A 23,994-nucleotide genomic window follows, 5' to 3' on the forward strand; every position below is an offset into this window, starting at 1 on the left:
ATCAGTCGAGGCTTTAAGACTTTAGCGTTCCCTGACCCCGAGGACAATAAGTAAAATGAATTAATGGTATCGGGAAGACGAGTAAAAATAAAAATAAAAATAAAACACAGACTTTAATTTTAACCTACAATCAGCATTGGGGCCTTTCCTTTAGTCTCAGTTTACTCTTGCTTTGATATAAAAGTAGACCAGAATGATCTCATAATAAAATATACAGTATACCCTTCAACCTCTAACCCAAATGACCAACTTACTGTATGTGGGATATTAAAAATACAATCTACTGCCAAACAAATGCTGGCTCAGTTTATTTATTTATTGATTGATTTATTTATTTATGTATTTATTGATTGATTGATTGATTTATTCATGAGTGACAAAACAGGTATGAAGCATAAAATTAACTTACATAAACATATATTTGTAAGAGAAAGTTGGATTTTGTCAAGTGAATAATGTCTTCAAATGTGATTTGTTGTCTGAACAGGGTGTTTTCGTCCTCTAGTCAACACAGTGCCACTGGAAAAGTCCTCCTCAATAACTAGGTCATCTTCCACACCACAAGCAATGCCTTCACCAGGGAGGAAGCCACAGACAGTAAATGTAGGTACAGCAGTTACTGAATATTTAAAAAGGCATCAAGATGAAGCAATAAATGACAAAGTAAAGCTGATGTGGCCAGGCATTAATAACTAATGGCTATCAGTGAGTTATTGGCTGCTCGCTTTGTAATGAAAGTGTCATTGCAAATCAGCAGTTGTCCAAGGTTATTATTATTTATACATAATTGATGCCAGAACCACAAGGAACATGTCTGCCCCAACACCTTGGGTAGGTTGGTGTCAACAGAGGAAAAGGTCACAGAGGAGATCATGCCTGTGGGCTGAGATTTACACGCTGAGGGGAGTGTAAAAGCGAGGCAGCCCTTCATATTTCCATATCTGTATTCAGACTAGCAAAAACGACAAGATATTTGACACGCGCAGCTTGTGATGACGTATAATTGGTGCAGGTCTTGTTGCGTGACAAATCCCATAGGTGAACTGTGCATGCATGCATCCATCCAATATGATGCATACAGATTGATGTCCTTGGTTGTTGTTCAAATGTTACATCCATTATGGTTCTTCTTATTGTATGAACTTCCCATATACAGTTATAATATGAATGAATGTGCAATACATGACTACATCATACAAAATGTGTCTTCTTTCTTCCAATTCGTTTTACTGGGCAAGAGGCGGAGTGCACCTTAACTAATCACCAGCCATTAACAGGGACAAATAACCATTCATGCCGATAGTCAATTAACAGTTTTCAATTAACTTAGACACAGGTTTATTATGTGGGAGGAAGCTGGAGTATCTGGAGTTTAACCTAGCAAGCACCGGGACAACACACACTGCACAGAAAGAGGGACAGGCTTCGAATGAGTAACCTCAGAACTGTGAGGCAGATGTGTCAACCACTCATTCACACTTCCAAACTGATTCCACAATGTGTAGTCCATCGTGCCACTCTCCAAACTGATTTTATAATGTATAAAATTGATTTGATAAAGTATAAAACATTTCTAAGCAAAGAAAAACGGACAGTGCAATGGTAGTTATGCCATAACATCCTAGGAAAATATCCGTCAGGCCATCTAATAGCTGAAGGTAAAAAGTCCGATGTTCTCAGGGTACCTGAATGTCTCAATCGTTTGGACTGCAACGTCAGTAGTCATCGACCAATGAGAACGTGTAAATGATGACGTGTACAGGAAATGTACGCACAGTAAACATTGTCAATGAAGAGCTGCTTGCCATTTTGTAACTTCACAAAAGCCACCTCTATCTCTTGACAGTTATGCAGACTTGGTGTCTCGTTTCAATATGTTTTTTACTCGGCGTTGTTGTGAGATGGGGAGTGTCCTTAAATTCCTATTCTGGTAGGAAACCTATTATATATTTGCATCGCGCCTATAATGTTGCAAAACCATCATGCTCGGAAGTCCAGAAAGTCTATTGAAATGAAACCCACAACCAATGTTGCGTGTAATACCTTGTGTTTGAAACGGAATCATTTTTTAACTGGTCCATTTCTCATTCCCTACAACTTGCATGTGTTTCAAGGTGCAGGAAAAGCACCGATGTTTGGCGACTATGAAGCACAGAGGCACTGGCAAGAAATGACCTACAATCTTCCAGTGCATGAATGGTCAGTATATTAGACGCCTTGTAAAAAAAATCGCATTTGGGCACACGACATTGCTGTACGTGGTTGTATGGCTTGCAATGTGTAACATCTCCTCTTTTACTTGTCTTGGTATTCAACTTGCAAGATATCCAAATGATTTACCGACCAGATATGCCGTTTTTGTCATGCTTCATCCTTTTTACTATTAACATCAAGTGAGGTTGATCATATTTGAGAGTATGCATTTCAAAATATCGAATGTAATATGAGCTTTTAATGTTACTGCAGAAGATTCTTTTTGGTTGTCGTCCTTCTCCAGGTACTTAAACACCACGGACAATGACTTGAATTACTGGGGTCTCGACTATCCTCCTCTGACTGCCTACCACAGCCTGATCTGTGCTCATATGTAAGTAACTTGTGATGAATGCAAACACTCTCATGACGAGACTTCAGTAAAACATTTGAATTGAGCATTTATTCCAATTTGAGTTGGTTTTGATGTCCCCACCCTTCCACATATCCAACAACAAATAATTTCTTTGACGTTGCAGTGCCAAGATAATAAATCCTGAATGGGTGCAGCTTCACAAATCCAGAGGTTATGAAAGTACAACGCACAAGTTATTTATGAGAACAACAGGTACGGGAATAAATCCACCATGTGCAGTCACCAGCACTATTTAAAGTTCTGCCTTTGTTTCTTTGTTGCAGTCCTTGTTGCAGATGTCCTCATATACATCCCTGCTGTTATATTATATTGTTTATGGCTGAATAATGGAACTATTAAGAGAAAGGTGAGACATGATGTTCTAGTGGCATTTACTGAAATATCATCTCCACCTAAAGATAGCGTAAAACATTGATCAGTGCACTCTTTTTATTGGCCCTTACTGCAATGTATTGTAATAGTACAGTTAGAGTGTCCGTTGGTGGGAATGACAAGTAACAACGGTGTTAAGTTCGAAGACAACAAACAACAATATATCTGATCATCTTAAGACATCTGAATAACAGTATACAGAAAATCCAGTTTACAGTGTCATTCATCATCCAATCACATCATCTGCTTTTCTGTGTGGTGTGTAAAAAATACAATTAAAATAACCTTTCCCCCACCCCACCCCCCTCCCCCCCTGCTCAGATTTGCACTCTGCTCTGCTTTCTGATGTATCCAGGGCTAATTCTTATTGACTATGGACATTTCCAGTATCCTTTCTTTATATGATGTCAGTGTGTTATTTTATTGACATAATGACAAAGCTTTACAGTGCTGCTTCGTTGTCATACCAATTTACAACAAGTTATTTCAAGCGTGTACGTTTTTTCTGCATGTGGTGGATGCTTTTTTCCTGGAGCAGAATAAAATGTAGCTGACAAAATGTTTTCATCGAGTCAGCAATACATCAAACCCGTTTTTTGACTTGTGAGAACACTCTGTTTCCATTGATTACGCTTAACAGTGGCGAGGTACAATGCAGTGAGCCTGGGCTTTGCCCTGTGGGCTGTCCTGGCTCTGGGACTGGGTTGGGATGGACTGGGCTCAATGGCCTTCACCCTGGCCCTCAACTACAAACAGATGGAGCTCTACCACGCTCTACCCTTCTTCTGCTACCTCCTGGGAAAGTGTTTCAAAATGGGCATCACGGGGCAAGGGTGAGTGTAACCCTAACTTTGATCTTTGGTGTACAACTACAGCAATCCCAGTTTAGCCAATTCTAATTTAGCCATCATATTGTTTCAACCTTGGAAAGAAGGCACATTCAACTGGAGCACCAGAGAATGACTCAGCTAGGATGCTGTTACTTTTGTCTATTTATCTAGTAACAATGTTCCAAGGGCATTTCAAGCAAACGGAGAGCCGGATTAGAAGGGTTGGTGGGAAGATATGTCCAGATGACACTCTAGCTATGCCCAAACTCTTCAGCTATGCCTGGATGTGCAGCAGCTTTCATTGCACTCCCCCCCCCCCCCCCCCCCCCAAAAAAACAAAATGAGGTCATCTCCCCGAACCGAGGTTCTGGCGAATGAACATTTTGATTTGGGGAAATTGCTGTAAACAATTGCTGGGATATCATCGTATCTTTTTTTTTGTCATCCTCTTAACGCAGGTTGTTTATGTTGTGGCGAGTCGCCGCTACAGTCTTGGTGACGTTTGCTCTCTGCTGGTTGCCCTTCCTCTCTGATCCCGCTCAGACCTTGCAGGTGCTCAGGAGAATCTTTCCCGTGGCTCGAGGCCTGTTTGAGGTACAGTAGTCGAAAGGAAAGCAAGAAGAAAAATGTTTGAGATCTAATCGTTATTTCAAGAAAACATTTGTACACTTGTCTAGGAATTGTGGCTTGCAACTGTGGTAGGTTATTCAGAGAAATAAGCAGGAGATGAAAATTGATCTATTGAATTGATTCAGGGATTAGTCACCATCAGACATTTTCCGGGGAATGACATTTCAATACCAAGGAATTGATGTGCTAATTTCATGGACATGCTAACAAATGTGTAGCAAAATGTGGTTTTTCATCTAGGTCAAGCAAAACCTCATAGTGCCTTCGAAGCGCTTTCAAGCGGCACATATTTTCAAGTGCTTTGCTGCCAAAAGATGAGAGGAATCAAATGTTGCAAAGGTCAGGGGATCTGTTCAACTCTGCCACAAGGCAAGGGATGGAACCTGAATGATCCAGACTTAATGGTCTTATTGCGTTGGAGCACTACTTATGAATGCTCGACAAAGCGCATTGACTACATTCGCCAGTATTGAAATAAATACGGAGGTGTTCATGAAAGACCCCTCTACAGCTTCGTCTAGGGATTGGCCCTTGACAAATAATGTGCTCATAAAGAGTTTGCAATTTTTTGTTCAATAAGCGCTCAAGGTGCCAGCTGCCTGTTGTGCTGGGGCACGCTGCCTTCAACTACTTGTGAGCAGAAGCATATACGTACTTTGGGGAGGGGAGGTGACTGGCGCTAGTGGCGACTACTGGGTGTGAGCACTTGTAAGTTTACCCTCTGAACTACATTCTTTCGTCTCAGATTGCCCCCCCCCCCCCCCTCCCCTGCTCACAAAAATGGCACCAAATGCTTCTCCCTGTGAAATTCTAACATAGCTTCTAGGTGACAGTGCCACACCACTCACTTTCTCCCTCCCCGTTTGCAATTGCCCCCTCCGGCGTTCCTGTGTTGCCTTTAGGTGGCATTCAAGAACATTCCCACGGTGGTTATTTGGAGTGAGACGACTGACAGGGGTAAAAAGAGCGGTGCAGTTGATCGAGCAGAACATCGGACAGCCCAATGCTGACAGGGCTAACACGAGGGTCCGCACAGCTGTGCCGTGAGCAGCTGTACAAGGACGACAGACGCAAATAGGCCAGAAATCGCATTTCTAGTCATGGCCCGAGACCACACAAGTGATGAAGCTGATCTAGTTATATGCTCTCTGTTTTTGGTGACGTCATTGCGGTGCACAGTGGCAGCGCAAATACTTGAAGAATCTCTCTAGCCTGACAAAAGTGGCAAGAAGTCAATAGATATCTAGTCCCGCCAAACATGACAACTTTGAGCACACTTTTCACTTAGGTCTGGAATCTAGGTTATACGAATGATTATAGTCTGACCTTTGACCTTGTATCGCCACACCTCAGATCTGTCCTGTCTCCCAGGAATGCTCCAAGAAATGACTCAACATTAGTTGGAAATCCGAGTTCTAAGTGCAAACCTAGCGGCGTGCCTCCAAATAGTACGCAGCAAACCTACAACAATAAATGCTTGCGACATGCTTTAATGCACGTGTTAAGTGTTTTGCACGTGTTAAGTGTTTCGCTTCCGACATGTACGACGAGGATGAGTTTGCATGTCATCACTTCTTATTTAACCAAGTGTGCATGTGGACAGGATAAGGTGGCCAACACATGGTGCAGCTTGAACATCCTGATCAAGATCAAATCCATTCTGTCTGATGACGTCCAACTCTACCTCAGGTAATCTCCTCATCCATTGGAAAGAAAACTTCATATTTGCTGCCGTTGTTGTTTGAAGCAGTGGGTAAACAGCCTGCTCAAGGGTGTAAATACTGTGTTCTAGAGGGGTAGAAACATCTTGTGAGGACCTTCTGAACATGAAGTCAAAGCTGTTTTTAGAAATGTGGTGACGAGCTTTGGTTGCTTGTGTGAGGCCTGTGATATTTCTACACAGCAAAACCAAGGTTATCCAACCTCAAACTGTAAAATTGGATCTATAATACAATGGGAGCTTTTTTTGAATTGCTATTTTGAACAAAAGCTGAGCTGGGAGGAAGCAGTTGATATAACACTTGAATATCCTATCAGTCTAAATTTAGGAGTCCTATGTTTGCTGCATGAGTATGTTTTTGCCAGGCTGCTAAGTCCTGGGATCACTTCTTTAACTGGAGTGATTTTCAACAAAAATAAAAAGCACTTGCTAAATGCTTCTGCGTTGGTTGGTGTGCATAGACTGAATGGTATCGGTGTCCTTCTGGAAGCCTTACATGAGACTTGCTTGAGTTCCGCCATGGCTGCCTGGCGCACAATTGATTGTGCAAACACAATGTTGTTGTGACCTCTCAACACGTGCTAACAGCTAATCCCTCTCCTCTCCTCTGCTGTGTCCCTCCTCCGACGGTGACAATTGAAGGGTTAAACTAATGGTCCCCTGGGGACAATGTTTTGGTTCTTCTACATAGCCAGAACTTCCATTTGGATGGAACGTGTTCAAATGGTGGTCTTGTCGTCAACAAATGCGAATGTTCCGCCGAATGTCACACCGTCTCAATCTGATTGTGTTTGCACACACGGTAGTAAATATTGTCCTAATCCTATTCACACTTGAATGTGTGTCCAGTTGTAGTCAATTTGATTGCTACACTATACGGTGCTTATATAAGATCTTATGCATGTGTTCTTCTGCTTTTGATCTGGATGTAAGCTGCTTTTCTATCCAGTGCTCATTTTTCTTTTCAGAAGCCTGCATAAGTCAGCTCACCTGAATTTTTGTGTGTCTCTCTTTTATTCCAGTTTGGCCTGCACTGTCCTGGCAGTCCTACCATCATGTATCAGAGTGTTGAGAAAACCTACATTCTGGCACTTTAAACTGGCCTTGGTGAGCAGGAGCAGCAGTTAAGGCACAAATTATCATTTCATTTTGTTTACCCGTCGCGTCTAATGTGAATGGTGTAAGATTTGCTTCAATGCATTTTTATTCTCATCTCATTGATACAAGTCTAATTGTTGTTGGCATTAATTTAAGTCGAATAATTGGTTTCCCTTTTAGGTCAACTCATCATTGGGGTTCTTCCTTTTCTCCTATCAAGTACATGAGAAGTCCATTCTCTTGGCATCCTTGTAAGTACAGCAAAAAAGATCCGTTTCTAAAAACGACATCTAAGAAGAAATGACGGCAAGGTAGTGATGTTCTTAGATTCTAGTGTCCTAAAAAAAAAAAAAAAAAAAGTCTTGATTTAATATTGTTATAAAGACAAAGCAAACGTATGCATTTCATGAGCACTAAATAAAGGTAGAGGGTGTTTGAGAGCAGCGGATTCGGTTCCTTGATCTGGGATCTTGTATTAATCTAGATTAGAGTAGATTGTTGCTTTATTAACTATTGAGTTCTATCTAACACCTGTCCCCATAAATCAATCAGTAATGCGTGTCCAGGGATTAGGAAAGAATGGAACGCAACAGCTCTGGCCTTGTTTGCGCAGGATCAATTATTGAACTGTAACAGGATCGGCAAAGAGCAGCGACTGTAATTATGGGAGCGCTGGAAAGGGCCTCCTTCACAGCGTACGACAGCGATTTATTCCACAGTGTAAAGTCGTGTCAAGATATTGCCCGTCCGTCCTGATGGTCGATTCCACGAGAAGACCCAGCGAGTAATTATGATGTCAAATCTTTTCCGCTGTTTGAGGAGTGACCGGTTCAAGTGGATCTTGTATGATCATCTTCATGACAAAGACGTGCCTCTTATCTCTTCTAGGCCCGTGTGTCTCTTCCTCAACGACCTTCCACTCATGTCCGTTTGGTTCCTGCAAGTTTCTACATTTAGGTAAAGCCAACTGTGGCTTTCTAAACGTATTCTGTGCGATGTGTTCTATGCTTAATGCTCCATTAAGATAGAAATGATGTGTCATCGGCTCCCCCAAAAGCAAAACTCTAAACCGTGAATCAAGGACACCGATTGGCCAGAATGTAAATGTTTCTTAGAATAAGACACCGTAACAATAATCAAGTGATATCATTCATGGCTAAAGTTGCCAAAGTTGTGTAATGACCTAGTACAAAGTCATCAGTCATTGGATTTTCACCCACGGTTTAACTGTTATTCGGCCGTGCTTTTCTCGTCTCGAATCTGATAACTATCAAATGGCAAATGGCAGTCTTTAAAATGTCAGTGAGTCGTTGGGGTTAAGGTGAGGAGCGCTTTTGGAAAGGCAAGTGGTGGTGGTGGTGTTTCAGGTGCTTCCTCAACTTTCACCAGCTGTTGTTCAATTCTTCCGGCAGCTGTAATTCTTGTGTGTGTGTGTGTGCTTTAGGATAAGGATACAAGGGGATTAGCCTACATAGTCAGAATGCCTGCTGTCCAAGTGCGCATTGTATAGGGACAGAAGGTCATTCTCCGCTTTCTCAGTACAGTCTGACATGGATATAATGCGCATCCTCTCCAGGCTCTATTATCTCAAACATACATCTTTTGTTTGCATAATTGGCCGAATGAATGCAGAATGTTGAAACTGATTATGTGCTTCTAAAATGTTTCGCTGTTGAATGGGGCCTTTGCAGAGAGAGAGAAAAAGCATGAGTGGCTGAGAATTGAGGGCTTTTTGATAGTTGGGGTGTTGTGCCATTTACTATGAGTCAACTGTTGTTCTTGCCCATGGTCAGCGGCTAAACCAAGTTAAGCTTTGTATGACTGTCACAGTTACTGCTCCCGGGAACAAAATGCCAGTGCGAACATTGGCTATGTACTGTTGCTCTGCACTCTGCAAATATATTTGTGAACTTCATTTGTGACATATCGTTTGACAAGTATTGGCTGTACATAAAGATGTTTTTTTTTTCTCTCTTTCTTCTGTCCCGTGTCTGGCCGCACAGCATGCTGCCTCTGTTTCTGAAGGACGGTCTTCTGGTGCCGTACGTCGTGACTTGGCTAGCCTTCCTCTTCTTCGGCACCAACTTACCGTCAGCCCTGGAGCAAGAGCTTGCGCTGGGTGCCTACCGAAAGCTCTTGGTATTCCTACCCAGAATGGATCTGGCTCAGATTGTCAGATGGAAGGTTAGTGTCACCTGATGGTGCTATAACAAGAGAAGATTCAAATCGGTTTATCTTAAACAAGCTAGTTGTAATCTGCTTGTTACTTTAGAGGGGCACGTGACGGGCCACTCGAAAACAAAACGGCCTTGTTGAATGGATAGAGTTCACTTTCTTCCAAAAACAGTGAGGCCAAATCATTTTGGGTGAAAACATTTACTGGAGATAGGATATCAAAACAGGAATAGAAGATTAGGGAACCACATTTTAGCTTTCCTCTCCAGATGGATCTGATACACACAGTAAAGCATTATTTGGAACAAGACACCACATCGGAAGAGTGTTTCATCGCTTTATTATTATTATCTGATCGATCCATCAGTCTTTACAGATCCGTCATTACCTGCTGTGTTCCTTGTTCCACCTGTTGAATGAAATCTGAGCAAAAATATTCGGCGCTACTTGTTGTTGGAATAATGTAAGCGTGCGTGTAAGACATCTGGGCAACAGCCCTGCCCGCCATAAATTCCAATATTCAGGCTCACATGGAAAAATGCTGGCTTCAAACTAAAGGCTCTATCAAAGTTGTGAATGAGATCCACATAGAGGAACGCAGAAATGAAAGATGAACTTAATGTCATCCAGTAAGTAGCTCGCCATAATGAATTGCTGATGCGCAGCGAATACAATTAGTCTCGCAATGAGCAGATATGTTTATAAAGAAAGATTATATGTCAATGCTTTTCAGGGAATGCAAAGTTCTGCGAGAATCATGAATGCTTTATATACGTTTCCGTAGAGTCTGCAGGGAGGGCCAAGCCCGTCGCAAAAAAAGCCACCGTGGTAGAGTGTCAAGAGATGAAGTGAAGGTGTCTTTTTATAGCGTATGTCATTAACACACGTTTGCCTAGATATATTTATTTACACAAGCAGCATAAATAGCGAGCACCGGTGACGGTGATAGGGTTTCATAGGTTCGGCGCGGGCGGGCACGGGGTGTTTCCTCGATCCTATTCACTGATTTATCTTGGGGTCATAAAGCTTAAATAGACACACAAGTGATCTCACTCTCACCATCAGCTGTTCGCATCTCTGGTGGTAAATTGAATTACTTGCTTTGATAAATCATAGTCACATTACAACAGTTATTTTTTAGCCTGAGGTGCCGGGCCTTCTTTTTTTTTTTTTTTTTTTTTGCTTATGGTTTTCTTTCTTTCTTTGTTTCTTTATTTATTTATCTATTTGGTAATACTTTCTTCTTGGGAACATCACATAAACTTTTGTGGTGGTGATTAAATGTCAGAAAGCTTCTGAAGGGATATCCAGAAATAATCAAGGAGATATCCTGTCATGGACTAAGTCAGGAATGTTTCAATTTAAAACAAACCTTGTTGACTTACACAAAGGATCCTCAGTTCACAATGACAACAATTTATGGACCAAAAGTTTTCTCCTGTAATTCTGACTTCATGACTAAATTGCATTAATGTGACAGAGAACGTTCTGGCTTGCCTACCAAGTTTGGGTTACGTCACCGCAGTATAAAGAGAACTCCATATATTTTGTCAATCTGCGCATATCAAAATGTTTTGTTCCGCCGGAAAGCGTGACGCATGAACGCACAAATCAGATCAATATTTTTAGTGTCCATGAAAACAGTGCATCCCATGATAATTTTAGCTCTGATGTATGTGTCCATGTCAACGAAGCCAGTGCTAAACCTTCCCCATTTTCTGACCCTGTTTTTGACAATCGATGAACACCAAAGCTTTTATCAATACTTTTGTGACTGTTTTCACCTTAATGCAAGTTAAAAAGACAATTGTGGATGGGCATGGCCGCTTTAACCAGCAACTCCATTCTGGTCACATTAAGGTGGCTGTAGGTTGACTAACTATACTCTTGAAGTCCTTAGCTTCGGGGTTGACCTACTTTTCTCTTCCTGCACTGTGTGAATATTTACATGGAGTGTTCAATTAAAACAGAAAAAGGTTTGTGTGGTAGTACTGTAGGCACACTGTTTGTTTGTTGTCGTGACTTAAATTAAGATCCGGTCACATTTTGCGAGCAATTTACACAGAACTCCAGGAAATTTCAGAGTACTTCCTTTTTCTTGCAGCAGTTTCTAGTCTGAGACCCGATGCGTAGGAGAGCAAAAGCCACAAGATGAGATCAGGGCTTTCTATCTAGTCTGACATTCTGTTTCCAAGAGTAAAGTGGCCTTTATAATGAATGGTCTTGGTAGAAACAATTTTCCTGGAGCTTGCTGGTGACTGAAATGCCTGCAGTCATTCTGGCTGAGTTCTAGAGAGCCTAAATTCGTACCCAAACATCAGTTTAGTTATTTGTAAATGATATTAATCTCCGTGCAGTAGGATTATGTATTTATCTATTTGTCCTTGATTATGTTTAGATTTTGCCCCCCCCTCATCTTTTCTGTTACCAATGACAAGGCCTCTCTTTGCCTTCCAGTTCTACATCAGCATCTTCACCATGGCCTGTTTGAGCATCGCAAGCGTTGCTCTCTCTCCACCGCCGCATTTGCCGGACTTGTTTCCTGTGCTAGTGTCGACTTTTTCTTTTGTTCATTTTTTGGGAACATTTCTCTACTTCAATGTCATCCAGTTTAGTGAATTGCCAAGCAAGAAAGCCCAGAAGAACAAATAAGTCCATTCTATGCCCCCTTTAAATTGTGCACATAATTGATCTGCATTGTTTTTGTGATCACTAAACACAAGAAAAGACCTCAGCTGTACAAGTCATTCGCTGAATGGTCTGTTTTTCTATTTTTCCATTGCATATTTTTTTTACGTACCATAAAAGTTTTGTACAAATGTATTTTAATCAGAAAATAAACTAAAACTATCAACTGAAATGTATTAGCGTATTAAGTTATACAATTTCAAGCAATTATATCAGGAATTCATAGCCAACAATCGGACACAAATGACGACGCGTGTTGTTACTAAATAATAAAAACGATTTGGAGTTGTTGATAGCACAATAGGCCACCTGACGAGACGGGCAGTTTTTGCAGCAAAGCAGGACAGGCCCTTAAAGCAGATGATGGAAGGTGACATATCCCAGCATAATGCTATAAAGTTGAAATACCACAGAAAAGCGCTACATGCAATTTCACTCTCCAATCTTTCTCGGAGTTAATGACATGGGCATAAAAAAAACCCATTACAACTATAAATGTTAGCAGGTCAGAGAGAGGTGCCGGAGCATCGGACGGAGGAGGCTCTCCGCCAGCGGCCAATAAAGGGCCACGCCAACTTCTGACTTGTTGTTTTTCCTTGCTTTGACAAAATTGGATCCATTTAATAACTGGTGTACATGCTTGTTTTGAAAATTGACACTATATGCTTGGCATGCAATGAAAGAGACACATTGACTGCTTCCCGCATTCTTTCCTCAGCTAATGAGCCCCCCGAAATATTTGGAAAAGTCATGGCTGCTTTTCGATGGGCAAATGTTGGAAACATTTACCGCGACTATAGAAAAATGCCATTTGGTGCCCATTGATTGACATTCGTGATGAACATTTTTAAGCCTTTTTTTGTTGAGGCAGCTAATATCATCAACATTTTTGCAACCGCCTGAGAGGAAGGCCAAAATTGGCAATCATTTGGGTCACATCATTTTTGTTGCCACATTGCGCTGACATGCCAACACAACTGTCATCTTGCACTTCCCCAGTGACATGAGATCAAGTCATGTTGCCACCCACGAGCAATGCGTCTTGTCACACCTGAGAATGAATGGTGAGCCATCCTAGCTGGATGTCCGCGCCTCTTCACCCCGTGTCAGCTGCTGCCCCCTCACACACACACACACACACACACTCACGACAGTCTGAGAAGGCAGTTGCGTTATTGATACTACAAACGTTTGTAAGCAGGAAACCCTTCCAAGCCGTATAAATAAAAAAATGCAATAACCCTACATTTTCCAGACAACATTCTATTTGTATTCATTTATTGAATTGGCATGTGTCATACGGAAAGGACTCGTAACCCGATTGCCTGATAAATGTTTTTGAATGACTTTTAATATCTCCTGTGATTGATGACTTAAACCAATAAAACACAGCTTTGCTTCCAACTTTATATAAGAACAGAAAAAGTAATAGAATGGGAATCGCAACAGTGAATCTTTTGAAGACTTTGCGCAAGCAGCAAATCATCTTGTGACTGTCACATTCAACATTTAGTCCTCGATTAAGTATCAAAAGTAAATATTTGTTACCACAGTAACAATTAAGGTCAAGCACTACTCAGGATGCTGCATTGCAAATCATTTCGGATTAGAAGCCGCTACATGGACTACTTCCCGTATCCTTCCAAATGCAACTTTACACTGACAGGAGGAGTTCAAGGAAGCGTCCATCAGGAAGTCGGGTCGCCGCCGTTCACCCGAATCGGGCCCGGCACTTTGCAAGTCTGTCTGCAATCTGTACGACACACTCCCAATGAAAACATTAGTTCTGTTTACGCTTGTGCTGGCTTTGTCCTTCACGTGGCCTCTAAGGGCGATAAAGTGAGAGTTACACGATCCACCTTAGGCAGAAATAGGAAATGTTGCTGTGAGCGGCAGCTGTCGCTCGGGTCGACTCGTGCAGCGAGAGGCCTCGGCCTTCCCAGGCACCGCCAAATAAAGAGACTACCGTGTCGTAGGACCACTGAACTCCCCCAACGGCGCACACACTTTTACTTTTCCAAGGTGTGGGCTTGATGGCAAGAACATTATTTGCACAAAAGTTGCTGGATTGGGGTTCTTGCGTGCGATCCAAATGTGTCCGTTTCCTGGCAGAAGATAGACGCGGCAAACATGACGGCCGATCGGCCGCTCGCTATACGTTGCAAGCGCAGCTTGGGCAAACCAACCAACGGCGGGCGGCATCCTGGACTGACAGAGCGTATTGGACATCCGTCTCCGGTTTTACCTGAGCGGGAGTTGAAGAGCAATTCCGTGAGCTGTCAGCGGCCGGGATGACTCGCAAAACAAAAAGCTGGGGAATACGGGAGAAGAAAACATGATGCTAACCCCGCTCATATTCCAGACTAACTGTCAAGATGGGATGTTTGCCAAGTATAAAGCCCACATGAGTCCATGATTGACTTTTGTAAGAAGCCTTCTTTAACAAACACTTGGAACAGACTGTAAAGGTCGGCATGTAATGTGCATGTTCAATACATTTAAATGGACTCTGTATCGCACTTATTTCTGTTCATATATTTTCACATGCTTTATGAGTGACTTACATTGATGATCATTTACAAATGCAAACTAAAACTGCCTGATTTTGATCAACACTGGCACGCAACGCTAGTGTCGGTCATGACGGTGTATTTATTTTGGTGGCACTTCATGTAAAAAAGTTTGAGAAGCACCGCAATCAGAATCCAAATAGACCTAGGCAGATTTGCATAATATGACCATGTGCCTAATGTTGTGGCCAATGGGTATATTTTGCACCTTGGCTTGACAAATGGCCTTTCACTCTATCAGAAATGGCGCCTTCAAAGATTGCACACTATGCAATCCAGAGCGGCGATCGAAGTTGGTTGTATATTGGAGCAAAAGAGCCCGATATACAACTCCCTCTTTAATTACAGCTCCGTGTTCAATCAGAAAGCATAAAACTCCCGCTGGACAGGTGGCATGTGTCCATGAGGCCTCCGAGGATTGATGCGCCCGCCCGCTCGCTGGGCTGGGCTGTGCCGGGCCCAGCCGGGTTGCGCCGGGCTGGCGGCCCGCGCCGTGGCAAAAAGCGATGGGCTTTAAGGAGTCTTCTTTTTAATACAGCCCATTACTGCTATCATACAAATCTTTCCTTCCGCGGCCCCATCTACAGTCTGATCAATTTTTACACTGCTGAGCTGTCTGCTTTGCACCCATTTCGTCATACTCAAATTTCATATTTTACAGGGTCTTTTTTGCTTTACCAGGAAAAATGTCAATAACGTACATTAGCACCCTGCTCTTATTTAGTGTTTAATTGTAAGTGAACGCTCCGAGAACATTTCATTTGTTTCTGTAGCGAGCAGAAGCGTTTAAATGTTATTTATTTTTGGTGCCAAGGAAAATATATTGTGAAGTGTTGCATTGATTTAGAACATAACCATGTCTCCGTACGGACAGAAGGCGCTGAATTTATGAATCCTTTGCACAACTCCTTTAATTGAATTTTCCAAATCTCACAGCACACACAAATAATCAATAGCTGCTGTGGAACTGGCCTCAGAATTATTAGGGCTGTGCTTTTTCCATTTTGTAGTCATCAGCAGATACAGGCAGGCATGCTGGCCGGGTATTTGTAATGCAGGAACAATACCCCAAGGATTTATGCCTGCTCAAAGCTCAAAGTGACTTTTTCCACCACAATGCTTGCTGAGACTTGTGTTAACATCAAAGAAGCACTTTGAACAGCGCATCGCTTTGGATTTGTCCAAAGAGGGATGAATATTTTCATGCATTTACTGGGCTGTCGTGAAAATCTAGCCTGACATGTAGTTGTTCTCTTTCAAACTGGAATCTTTTCCAGTAACAGGATTCTCATTAGGCCCGCTCAAGTTCAACACAAACCAAAAAGGGTGACTATCCTTCACAAAAGAAGAATGCTACAATTTTCCTGAAGATTCAATATTGTGCCACCGTTTCCTTCCAATGAATGTCATTTGTTGAGAGGGAACAAAAAGGCCATACATCGTGTCCACGCGTTAATAATTCAACGAGCCTGATGGAGCTGCAGGGTGAGGGAGAGTGTCATTTTTGAATGCAGTTGATTCGGAGATTCAAAGCGGATCTTTCCCTTCACAATTTCCTGCAAAGTCACATTGGTCTTGCTTTAATTCAATGTGACGAGTCGTCACACAAGCTTTCTTCCGTCAATACACCGGAGAGTCGGCTAATTTCGCCTCATGGTAAACCTGGGCTATTTTCTCTCGTTGAGCCCACAGATCCGTTTTAGACGAGCAACATTTTTTGCTCTATGAAAGCTTTAGCAGGATCCAGAGGCCAGAACTTTGAATGAGAGTTTGTTTGCTTCAGATGTCTGCTTGAAAACAGTGAGGCCCAGTTCCGCTTTGACATTGTGACGTCTGTTGTTTTAAGGAGGTTCATGCAAAACAGATACATTTCACACATTCAGCATGTGACAAAAAATGTGACATTCCTGGGGTGTGGATTCACAATGCGTCATGTATGTTCAGCTCTCCTTCTGGAACCAATGAAGATAATTTCTAACAACCTTGTCGGAAAACAAGCTTGCCATCTGACAATCAGCCCTATTCACTTTCCACCATTCACTATTGTAAGATTGGATCACAAGAATTGCTTTGCCGCAGGCATGATATGTGCCTAAAATAATCCAATTAATCCTTTCCCCGGGAAATCTACTCGCTGACGTGTTGGTGTAACCATAGAAAAATGTTGTTTTTCTCCAAAGGTCGTAGAAAACGCGATTGTCTGACTCAAACAAGCGTCCATTGATGTTAGTAATGCTAAATGCCAGAGAATATGCGGCGAGGAGCAAATCAAATAGACAAGTAGTAGCGAAGGGAAAATCCTTGGGAGATCTAATAGCCTTGTGACTGACTCCATTTGTCTTCATGCTGATCCTGAAACCCAGCACAGGGAACAAAATGTTTCAACTGAGCTGCTTCAAAGACCTTGGTCACTGACGGGAGCAGCGCCTAGTGGTTAGCGCAGCCGGCTCACAGCTCAGGGACTCCAGGTTCAAGTCTCAGCTCTGCCTTTACTTTGAAACTGAAAGCTACCTCTGCTATTCTGTAATTATTAGTGCAGTCAAGCAATTAGTGAACAAATGAATTGCACTTTTCCCCCACGAATGAATAGCCAGGACTTCTACTGTTTTGTAACAGCAGATATTTATTTTCAAATGATTGTACTGTAAAATCAACAGATAAAAAAGATTTTACTTTTCAAATAGCTAATACTAAACTAAGCAGGTAAAACTAAAAGTAAAACGAACTATAGTCTGTGTTTGTGTCAAAGTTTGCCAGCAAACTTGAGGTTATGAGCCGCCACAGGAAGTAAATCAAATTGCATGAACTGAGTTGTTTTTCAGGCTTTAAATCATTTCAATTTGCCAGACACAATCTTTAGCAGCCCTAGTACTAATAGCAGACAGGTTTGGATGAATGACTTCAAAACGTGATGAACAAACAGTCAATTGCACACAATCGAACAAATGCAATGATCCATTTTACAGTTCTGCCCATTACTAGTGACCTTCTGCATTTAAATTGGCCTAAAATAACACCCTGCTGTGCTTCGAAGGATGGCAAAAAATGGCACAGTATGAATCTGCTGTAAACGTAGCTCATGAAATGTATTCTTGACTTCATTATGAAATTAAAAACTAATGCTTATCTTGATGGATGGGCCAGACACCAAATGTCTGCCTTTGCTAAGGAAATGGTTCTTGTGTTAAGTGCTTCTAACACAACTATTTTTAGTGCTATGTAAATCATTCATAATTTGGCAAGGGATGAATCCCTGCCATTTCTTGTCTCCTGTCATTAAATTCTGATATGTCATCATGTACTGTACATCAGGCGAAGCGTGGCAATTGAAATATGGCAACTCGTAAAATGCAGCTCTCTATAAATCCTTTCAATCACCACACTGGCTTCATCATCAGTTAACATAAAAATAGTACACTAACTTACGCATACTGGATTTTATTGATTAACTCACTTTTAAGCTGCATTTCACACTTTGAGTACTTTTTCAACCCTGTTTGTGGTACAACTTTTTGAGGCCTGTTAAATATAAATTATGCTGATTTTAAAAACAATGAATTTTGAATGAAGACAGTAAGAAACACAAAAAAGAAAGAAAAAAAACAAATCCAAGTCTCATCCTGTGTCAAAAAACAGAATATCATAAAAATGTGATCATTTTAAATGACATATCTGAGTGCTTTCCTGCATCATTTTGTCCTTATCATCAACAATGACTAGATACGTTGACATGAACGGTGGCAATGTAAGATGGTGCTCTCCGGCTTCAACCATTGGCGCATCAGCGCCATCTACAGCTGCAGGCGTGGAGCCCGAGGGGGAAAATGAAACATGATTACGCTTTCAGGTTACAACAAACTACATGGCACGGGAAATATAACGTGTTTAAGTGGGGATTCGTTATATTTGTAGTAATATTGCAAAAGGGGGCAACCAAGCATTTGCAATGTAGTTCCGGATATTTGCATTTGTTTCTTCCGTGTGGTTTAGAAGTGAACACCAATCTCATCATTGTTGACTAGCAACGGGCAGGCAGACTCTAGCAACGCGGTTATTTTGTAGCCACATAGCTCAATTCACCTTTTAAGGGTCACCTTTTTGTCCAATGAATAAATAAATGTCAAAACCACGTAGTTTGAATGTGTTGTTCTCGGACAGAGAGGACAAACATTAGGCATTCGATAGCTATCTGAAGATGGCTTACTTGGACTCATCGGATGCTCCTGACGAGGAGCAGACTTTCTACATGCAGTGCAGAGCCGCCTACCTAAGTGTCTTCAGATCTAGTCTGACAAATATCTCATCGAAAAGGGAATTATGTCGAGGTAAGCGTTTTCTAACTATTTGCAAAAGCCTGGTTTTTGTTGTTTTACAAGCCCCCCTTTCAGTGATGTAGCATTAACTTAAAACAAGGACGAGTTGCCTCCTTTCTGCATATCCCTTATTCCAATCGGGGGGGAAGAAAGCCAGTTAGTTACTTGTCAGTGTCTACCCATGTTGGGAAGGTTTGCATCACAAAAATCCTTTTTTTCCCCCCTAGTTCTCCAGTTAGCCGGTAGAAATCCCTCCCAAGCCACTCTTGATGAATACTGGAAGACGGGAACAACGCACGTGAACTTTGACGATTTCTGTACAATACTGAAAAAGGAGTGGAAAACGGAGAATAATGAGCTGATGGGAATTTTCCAAAAGTTGGATACAAACGGCGATGGCTACCTGACACACAGCAAAGTGGAAAACCTCCTTACAACCGTGAGTTACTGCATATTTTGCATTGCACAGAGAATTTTCAACTTAACATTCAGACAAAGTGCATGAAATAAAACAGGTCAGAATATTTAAATGATGGTGTTTTGGCATTTTAAGATTTAAAAGATGTAAAACCTTACAGGGGGGAGATAAAATGACACCTGAAGAGGTTCAAGCCATTTTCTCACTAAGTGACATCAACAAGGATGGCAAGTTGAACTATGCAGAGGTAAGGTCATCTACAATTGCTTTTCTTTGTGCATCTTTGATAACCGCTACAGACATCTTACTGTTGCTGTCAGTTTTGTCAACAGCTCGTGTCCACCGCAGAGAAATGTCAGACGGCCTCTTTGATGAAGCTCCAGTCCGATGCAAAACTGAAGAGACAAAACTTTGGCAGCCATCCAGACAGCCCTCCAAAGCCCTCCCTGACGTCAGCGACACAAAGCCAGCCTCCAGAAACAACCTGGTCAGATCCAGACGTCACGCTTCGGAAAGGTAGAAGAATTGATTTGGAATATGCTTGTGTCAAGGGCTCCAAATGGATGACCTTGTCTTTGTGTTTTGGATGCATCCCCGTTCGGCATTGTACAGCGCGCGATAGAAACAGAGCCCGAGATCCCGCTAAAGTAAGATGAAGACAATCCTACTGTGGGCTGATGGATGGGATTGCTCTAAGTGGTCAGTCTATGTTCGTGTTATTGATTCCGAGGATCCCCGTTACTATTCACTGGGGAGACGATGAGGGATTCGAAGGTGGTCAAGAGGAGGACCCGGACCGACCGCTACTGAAAAAACAAATGAGTTCCCACACAGTAGTCAGGATTATGGCATTATTCTGGCTCTCCCACATATTGATTTGTCCCTGTTACATTTTAATAAGGAGCTGACAGAATGCTTGCACATGTTGAATGTGTTGTTCTTTCAGCTTGAAAACAGTTTGGCTTGTTCGTTCCAATCTATATTTGTCAGTCTGTATTCAGGCTTAATCTTTCAAAACAATAATTATGGAGTGTGCGTGCGTGTGAGTTAATATATTTTTAAAAAAAAAACACTTTCTCCTTTGTTAGAACGGGATCGTTGTTATGTCTTTGTATTCAGAGAGCCGAACATCCTCCCGTTCTTCATCTGCACGCAGTCGCCGATCATCTCTGTCAAACGTCGTCACGGCGACACCCAGCATCAGCAAGGTCAGTAAAGGACCAGTGGCTGTTTGGTGTAAGTAAAGCTTGCTCTCTGTATGTTTGTTTTCACTCTCCTGACTTGAGTTCAGCTGCTTTGCCCTGGGTCAAAGGAAAACTATCTAATGACACCATTGCCTCATCTGTCCCATGACAGGGTTGCCATATAAAATTGCCACATTTCTAGGAATTTGCTCTCTCATGTGATGCAAAGTCTTAAAGGAAGTCAACATTGGTTCTATTTACAAATTCTTTTCACTTTCAGTGGAAGAAAAGTGATTTGAAATGGACACAAATACAAAGTTTTAGTGGTCATATAAATCACTCAGAGAGACAACAACATGATCAGACTGTTGTGCATATTGCTCGTGACCGCGACAGTGAATAAAAGAAATGTGAGCCGAGATCTGAAATGCATAACATGTCTGCCCTCCTGTGGCTGAACATGAGTATGACAACAACTTTTATTGGTTGGCCAGCCTTACTGACCTCGTTGAAGCTTCTTTGTCAACGACATAATCAATGTGTTCTTCCAGCAGTGGCATCCTACTTTCATGAGGGGATGTTTTTTTCTGGATGAGGGTGGAACCATCAGCTCACTGCAGTACAAGCTGCATCTGCCCCAGACTTCCAACGTGACACTAAGCATCCGGCCGATGAGCCTCGACCAAAGAGCTGGTAGGAGGACTGTTCTTTTGTTATACGTACATAACAGCATTCAGTAGTATCCGTAATATACCACGTTTTGTCACACATCTTAGAAGTGATGAATTGAAGCTTCTGTTTCTTGCTTTGTTTTGAAGACAAGCCTTGCCCCTGGATGAATGTGGACACAGCTCTGTTTGTGATGTTAGCTGACGATATAGAAGAGGATTCCACGCTCGTGTGTTTCACTCATACGAAGGACAAAGAGGTGAGTTTTGGTCCAGCTCTTCCAGGGCAATCCTAAGACGCAATTCTCGAAGGAGACCCAATTTCTCGAGCGTGTCTTGGATCATCCGCATCTCAGCAAAGACCCAAAGAGTTTGTGGTATCTGGCAAATGTCCCACAGAAGTACATTTGGAGAGGTGAACTGAAAGCTGGGCTGTACTACCTACTGCCTTTCTCCAGTGGCTGCAAATTAAAGAAAAGGAACAGAAAGACTGTTGCTAATAAATCCATCGAACTTGTCTACAAGACAGTCAGTGGAGAATTTGACCTCAGCAGAGATTTTCGGTGAGTGCCTTTGCTCGTTTGAGAAGATTCTAAACCACAAGTATTCCGATTCACACCGACCGGTTGCTTCCATCAAGCGGGAGTCTTTGCTTTTTTTGTGGAATGACGCCATTGCAAAGATACAACAGCAATAGTGCAGTAATAGATGTTCGGGTTCCACAGGGAGGCACTATCGGAGATCTTTGACATGATAGACCTGGATGGGAATGGTCTGCTCAGTCTTGAGGAATATAATTTCTTGGAGCTGATGATCAGTGGAGAGGAGTGCAAGATGGGGACTTGGGCCATCTGCAGAGGTACAACGCCAGTTAAATGCACTCGTTCATCCTGTTTTTTTTAAAAAAAGAATGGTTTTTGATTCATATCCAGGGGCAAAGCGATCATTTTCACGCAGAATGATATTTGTTAGGAGACAACTTGTTCTTGCTTCCACAGAGAATTTTGACATGAGAAAGAATCAGCTGACAAAACAGGGCTTCATGGAGCTGACTCTGATGGAGGCAACAGAAAAAGGCGGAGACAGCGATGACCTGTGGACCCTCGTCGAGACCATGGGCTACAACCGGATGCTGGAGCTAGTCGAGGTTCTCGCTCAGTTAAACAAAAGATATGCTTTGCAGAATTAGATAGATAGATAGATCTTTATTTGTCATTGTCACATGTACAACGAAATTTAAATGACGAAATTCTCCCTCACATGAACTCCTACGTCAACAGGCTTGCCCATTCCAGATAGATATCGACTGTGAGAGCACACAGCCGTCACTTCAGCCTCTCAGACTGGACTCTGGTCTGAGCATTCTAAACCAAGCCTTGCAAAAGTCCATCACTTCAGAGGGAGCGGCCAAGCCGCTCAAAGGGCAAGATCATGTGCTCATCTACACCTATAGAGGAGAACACCGGGTATCCTCCCTCATAGTCAACAAGGTACATTTTCTCAATATTGAGACCGACACTGAGAGCTTTCTGCATCATAGCATTATTATACTGACTTTTGGTTTTTCAAGATTTGATGAACGTTTTTATTTGAATCATTCAGTGATGGTGTTTGCAACTGGCAATATCACCTGATACTTACTGTTCTGTATGCATTATTTATGCATGGTTGTTTTTTGGCATGGCAGACATAATCAGTTGTCAGGGTGACTGCAATTTTTTGGTCCTTCCAGTCCAACCAGAAAGTGACGGTTAGCGTGAACAACAAGCACAACAGCAACTGCTGCAGCAGTCGAGGCCTGAATGTGTTTGCCATAGAGGTAGCGGCCAGAACTAAGATGGTAAGATGGTGAAAACATGCTCAACTTATTGATAGGTTTGAATGTGAATCTATTTGCTGTCCACTAGGTGTGTCAGCATGTCCTGCCTCTCAATGAAAAACAGGACTGGACCTACAACTGCGTGGAGTCTTTACTGATCTCGAAATAAAGCTGCATACACTTTGCTGTTTGTGACACCCAATCATTTGTTTCATACCATTAATACCATTCCTTTGGGGAGACTGTGTGGACAATGAAATGCATGCCACTCTGGACTGCACTTGACTTGCCCTTGGCCTTTTCAGCTGAGTTTTGACCTTCTATTTATATCTGGCAGACCGTTCTTTGCCCTTTGACTTTATCTGCTGAAACAGTAGAGCCAGCTCGCTAAATGTCATTTGGCATATGAGATGTATTTTATGCCACTGTCTGCTTTTCCTTTTCCAACAGGCTTGGAGCTGTTGCTCAATATTAGCTCTTGCTCTAAGTACTCTCATCAGTCTTTTTATTGAGTAGCTTTTGGACTTAGGAGGAGGATTATTTCATTTGTTGATGACATTCTGCAGACCTGAAACAAGACTGATCTTAGTTGTACTAGGTTCATCTTGTTTTTTCTTTTTCAATTACTTCACTGGTTCTTCTATATCAAACAATTGTTTGATATAGAAGAACCAGTGAAGTAAGACTGATCTTGTACTTTGTATGGTGAATAAACACACAGTGATGCAACAGGCAAATGGGAATGGCCTCAGGACTATTTTTCAACGTTTCACCCACTCACAGTGCACGAATGCACATATACAAATCTTTTATTTTCTCGATGACACTATTCAACATCATTTAGTCCGTTTTTTTTCTTATAGTTCAGTAACTGATGAGT

General features: G+C 42.0%; 2 protein-coding genes across 3 annotated transcripts; both read left to right on the forward strand.

Annotated features, from left to right (window-relative positions):
* Positions 1 to 1,761: 1,761 nt before the first annotated feature.
* Positions 1,762 to 12,308, forward strand: alg6 (ALG6 alpha-1,3-glucosyltransferase). Its single transcript, XM_037250194.1, has 14 exons — positions 1,762 to 1,930; positions 2,115 to 2,199; positions 2,498 to 2,587; positions 2,733 to 2,821; positions 2,893 to 2,975; positions 3,323 to 3,387; positions 3,649 to 3,834; positions 4,290 to 4,425; positions 6,065 to 6,150; positions 7,204 to 7,288; positions 7,460 to 7,530; positions 8,168 to 8,236; positions 9,283 to 9,463; positions 11,912 to 12,308. The coding sequence occupies exons 1-14, from the start codon at positions 1,849 to 1,851 to the stop codon at positions 12,104 to 12,106; spliced, it is 1,503 nt and encodes a 500-aa protein (XP_037106089.1). The 5' UTR covers positions 1,762 to 1,848; the 3' UTR covers positions 12,107 to 12,308.
* A 6,407-nt stretch (positions 12,309 to 18,715) lies between these two features.
* efcab7 (EF-hand calcium binding domain 7) lies at positions 18,716 to 23,316 on the forward strand. Of its 2 annotated transcripts, none has more exons than XM_037250271.1 (13): positions 18,716 to 19,037; positions 19,253 to 19,464; positions 19,604 to 19,690; positions 19,764 to 19,959; positions 20,563 to 20,651; positions 21,179 to 21,320; positions 21,446 to 21,555; positions 21,695 to 21,858; positions 22,021 to 22,154; positions 22,294 to 22,442; positions 22,576 to 22,785; positions 23,028 to 23,135; positions 23,203 to 23,316. In XM_037250271.1, exons 1-13 carry the CDS (start codon positions 18,908 to 18,910, stop codon positions 23,281 to 23,283), a joined length of 1,812 nt encoding a protein of 603 aa, XP_037106166.1. In that variant the 5' UTR covers positions 18,716 to 18,907; the 3' UTR covers positions 23,284 to 23,316. The 2 variants fall into 2 exon arrangements, with proteins under 2 accessions (XP_037106166.1, XP_037106168.1); XM_037250273.1 differs by having other exon boundaries at positions 21,182 to 21,320.
* Positions 23,317 to 23,994: the final 678 nt, after the last annotated feature.

This window comes from Syngnathus acus, chromosome 4 (assembly GCF_901709675.1).
Source record: "Syngnathus acus chromosome 4, fSynAcu1.2, whole genome shotgun sequence".
NCBI classification, from domain to species: domain Eukaryota; kingdom Metazoa; phylum Chordata; class Actinopteri; order Syngnathiformes; family Syngnathidae; genus Syngnathus; species Syngnathus acus.

What these genes read in the sequence shown, in the direction of transcription:
- alg6 (XM_037250194.1), top strand. Translation starts at nt 1,849, where the DNA reads ATGCAGACTTGGTGTCTCGTTTCAATATGTTTTTTACTCGGCGTTGTT. An exon ending in ATTGACTATGGACATTTCCA is followed by an intron (nt 3,388 to 3,648) that starts GTATCCTTTCTT and finishes AACAGTGGCGAG; the next exon opens with GTACAATGCAGTGAGCCTGG. An exon ending in TCCATTCTCTTGGCATCCTT is followed by an intron (nt 7,531 to 8,167) that starts GTAAGTACAGCA and finishes TATCTCTTCTAG; the next exon opens with GCCCGTGTGTCTCTTCCTCA.
- efcab7 (XM_037250271.1), top strand. Translation starts at nt 18,908, where the DNA reads ATGGCTTACTTGGACTCATCGGATGCTCCTGACGAGGAGCAGACTTTC. An exon ending in CCTCCCTCATAGTCAACAAG is followed by an intron (nt 22,786 to 23,027) that starts GTACATTTTCTC and finishes TGGTCCTTCCAG; the next exon opens with TCCAACCAGAAAGTGACGGT. An exon ending in TAGCGGCCAGAACTAAGATG is followed by an intron (nt 23,136 to 23,202) that starts GTAAGATGGTGA and finishes GCTGTCCACTAG; the next exon opens with GTGTGTCAGCATGTCCTGCC.